Consider the following 3,382-nt stretch of genomic DNA (forward strand, 5'->3'; position numbering starts at 1 on the left):
TTTAACAACTCAATTGCCTCAGCTTGGGCATCCTGCTTAGCCTGCACAGCCTCATGCTTCTTCTGCCATTCGAGGCACAGTGCCTCCAACAGAGCTTATCTTGTCTTCGATGATCTCTGAGAAGAAGTACTAGATTGAGCCCTAGCATAAGGCACCATTTCAGGTGTCACCCCATGTCCATAGAGCCGAACTCTATTTTTCCTCTCAGGACCCATCTCCTCAACATACACTTCTGTGCGAAGTTCACAAGTGTCATCCGCTCCAGACTCAACTCGTGAGTCAACGTAACTCTCCATGGATATCTAATAAACAAATATTTAGATAAATTTGTAAATAAAATTTAAGAACATAAAATACACATTATGGAAAAAAAAAAAAACTAGTATAATATTTACCCCTCTCTTCTCCAATGGCACATCAATCCAACTAATGTCTTTGTGCATGTGGGTGACACGAAAGAAAGTAACGGGATCGGGTTCAACTCCATGCTTCTTCTTCTAAAAATTTAAACCATTAAAAAAAAATAATTTAGAATATATTTTTGTGCCCTAATTAAATAAAACTGTAACTCAATAAGATGAAAAAAATTAACTATACTACATAATCTTAACGAAGACATTCAAATGTCCACGATCCTGATGTATGGCTCATCGTTTGTTGAGAACGATTAGCTTTATTTTTCACAGCTATCTCCTAAAAAGTCAAACAGAATATAAATTAGTCATAATTGCACATATTAGTATTATTAAATATTTGATTAAAGGTTGTCACTTGAGTTTTTGGGTTATCCCAATGTTCCACCATCTTCGCCCACTGCACAGGATCTACATTATTGGGACATCTCAACCGCCGCTGACTTGTCTTGCCAGTGTAGTACTTCCCTTTCAAATATGCTTTGTATTCTATATAAGCATGTTCATCAATGGCCAAAGTCATGGTCTTAATCACAGGCATTTTTACTAAATCCTCATCACGAAAAGTGATAGTGCCCTACATCCATAAAAAATAAAAAATAAACAATTATATGTAAATATTTACAGGCATTTTTACCAAATCTTTATCCCAATTGATACCCGTATTCTGTCCCACAAAGTGTTCTTTGTTTCTTCTTCAACCAATCTTCAATCATACACTAGAGGAACATTATTTGGATCTTTTACTTCAGAAGATATAAACTTGGGATCTTTTGAGAAATACACTTCCCGCTCGGACTAAATTCACAATACTCTTTACCCCTATGATCTTTACCAGCCCACTTAATCTTTTCAGGACCACGTTTTCTCCTTTAGGGCATGCTACATGTTAATCCAAATTAATATACATCAATGACAAAAATATTGTAAATAATAGAATAAATAAAAACTTTATATAAACAAACTATAGCTTACCATCTAGCCTCAACCTGCTCATTGTGGTGCTCGTCCATATGTTCTTCATTATCACTCATCTAAATAAATTATAATTAACCATATATATATATATACACCACCAAATACATACTACATAAATATTAATTAATTAAATAAAACAAATATATAGACACACAAATATATTTTAACTCGGAAAACCCTCAAAAGGTAAAAACCACGGGACCTAGTCCAGCACAAAAAAAATTCACTAATAAAAAAGTATTACATAAGAGATCTTAATTACAAAACAACACAAAAAAAAAAAAATTAATTTAAGCATCCATATCATCATCAAGCTTATCGTCAGCAATTGAATTAACCAGCTCAGTGGACAAAGGTAATGCTTCATCAAAAGGTGTCACTTCTACGCCAACCCTTGTTTGCATATCTTCATTGTCAAGTACCCAATCATGTAGATTTGGTATGACATAATCGTCAATTGTATCTTTATCCTCTAATACATAAAAAAAATCCCTCGGATGCGTTCGGACCACTACATGCCAATCTGTTTCAATCGAATCTGCAACATAAAATACTTGCTTTGCTTGTGAAGCTAGTATGAAAGGGTCATCCCTAAATCCCAATCGATTGAAGTTCACCAAGGTAAAACCATATTGATCTGTCTTCATACCCCTAGGACTTCCACTATCAACCCAATCACACTTAAACAACATCACGCAACGACCCATATCTTCTGCCTCGGTATGACCACAATATCTAACCAGAAACATATATGTGACAACACCATAGCAATTAACTTGCCCAACACCACTCGGAATATTTACAGGTACAAATACACCACAATTCTGATTCTTATGCTTATCATCCACCGATTTTATTCGAAATCTAAAACCATTAATAGCGTGGCTTTTGTATTTCGTCACAAGTGTGCGAGGAGGATTAGCAAGCCAATGCAAGTCATCGGATATCAACGGATCATTAGCATAAAACCTTGCATGAATCTGTGAAAAAAATGATGTAGAAACATTAGGTAAAAATTAATATTACATACATGATGTAGAAACTTAGTAATTGAATTCTTACATGTTTCTTGAACCATTCAGGAAATTCCTTCTTACTTATCTCCATGATTTGTCGCCTAGTGAATCGTTTCCTTCGATGTTTATCTCTCAAAAAGTCCTCATGTTGCCTTCTAAAAGGGATTACTTCATCACAATTATCAAGAATGTATTTGTGGCATCGATTCCTATCATTTAGATCAAGCTCCACATTTTCACCTGAACCTAAATATTGGCCTATGGAGTCAAAAATTGATAACCCACCACATATTCCACGTCCAATACCATATGCATTTCGACCCTTACGATTACGACGGGTATCAACATCTCTAAGGTACATGGAACAGAAAGATAAACCCTCATCAACCAAATACCTTCAGCAATAGAACCTTCAGGACGACTCTTATTTCGCACATACAGCTTCAGTGTTTGCAAATACCTTCAATATTTAACATAAAAAAAAATTAGAGAATCAAAACTAAAATTAATGCAAATTAAGCATAAGGAAATGACCATTACCGTTCAATGGGATACATCCATCTATATTGAACTGGTCCTGCAATAGCAGCTTCATTTGCCAAGTGAATTGGGAGATGCACCATGACATCAAAAAATGAAGAAGGGAAAATCTTCTCCATCTCACATAAGGTCAATGCAATTCTAGAGTTCAGTTGATTGAATGATGCCTCAGTTTCCTTCTTGCTACACAACTGTCTAAAGATTGCACTCAACTCTAGTAAAACCATAGTGACAAATTTGGGTAACACACCACGTATCGCAAGCGGGAGTAATTATTGCATTAAAACATGGCAATCGTGAATTTTCAACCCATTTATTTTCTCTCATTCACATTCACACATCGAGACAAATTTGCTGAATATCCATAAGGAACTCGAATAGTAGACAACACTTTGCAAAATGAGGTTTTTTCTTCTTTGCTCAATGTGAATATTG

The 3,382-nt window shown here is 35.1% G+C and overlaps 1 protein-coding gene across 1 annotated transcript; it reads right to left on the bottom strand.

Annotated features, from left to right (window-relative positions):
- Window positions 1-1,681: 1,681 nt before the first annotated feature.
- On the bottom strand, window positions 1,682-3,174 carry LOC147280123 (uncharacterized). The gene is made up of 3 exons (XM_086252133.1): window positions 2,948-3,174; window positions 2,454-2,867; window positions 1,682-2,371 (listed from the first exon to the last, which is right to left on the bottom strand). The coding sequence occupies exons 2-3, from the start codon at window positions 2,766-2,768 to the stop codon at window positions 1,682-1,684; spliced, it is 1,005 nt and encodes a 334-aa protein (XP_086108259.1). The 5' UTR covers window positions 2,769-2,867; window positions 2,948-3,174.
- Between the last annotated feature and the right edge of the window lie 208 nt (window positions 3,175-3,382).

The sequence above is a fragment of the Dryas octopetala genome, chromosome 7 (genome assembly GCF_963921425.1).
Source record: "Dryas octopetala chromosome 7, drDryOcto1.1, whole genome shotgun sequence".
Lineage (NCBI taxonomy): Eukaryota > Viridiplantae > Streptophyta > Magnoliopsida > Rosales > Rosaceae > Dryas > Dryas octopetala.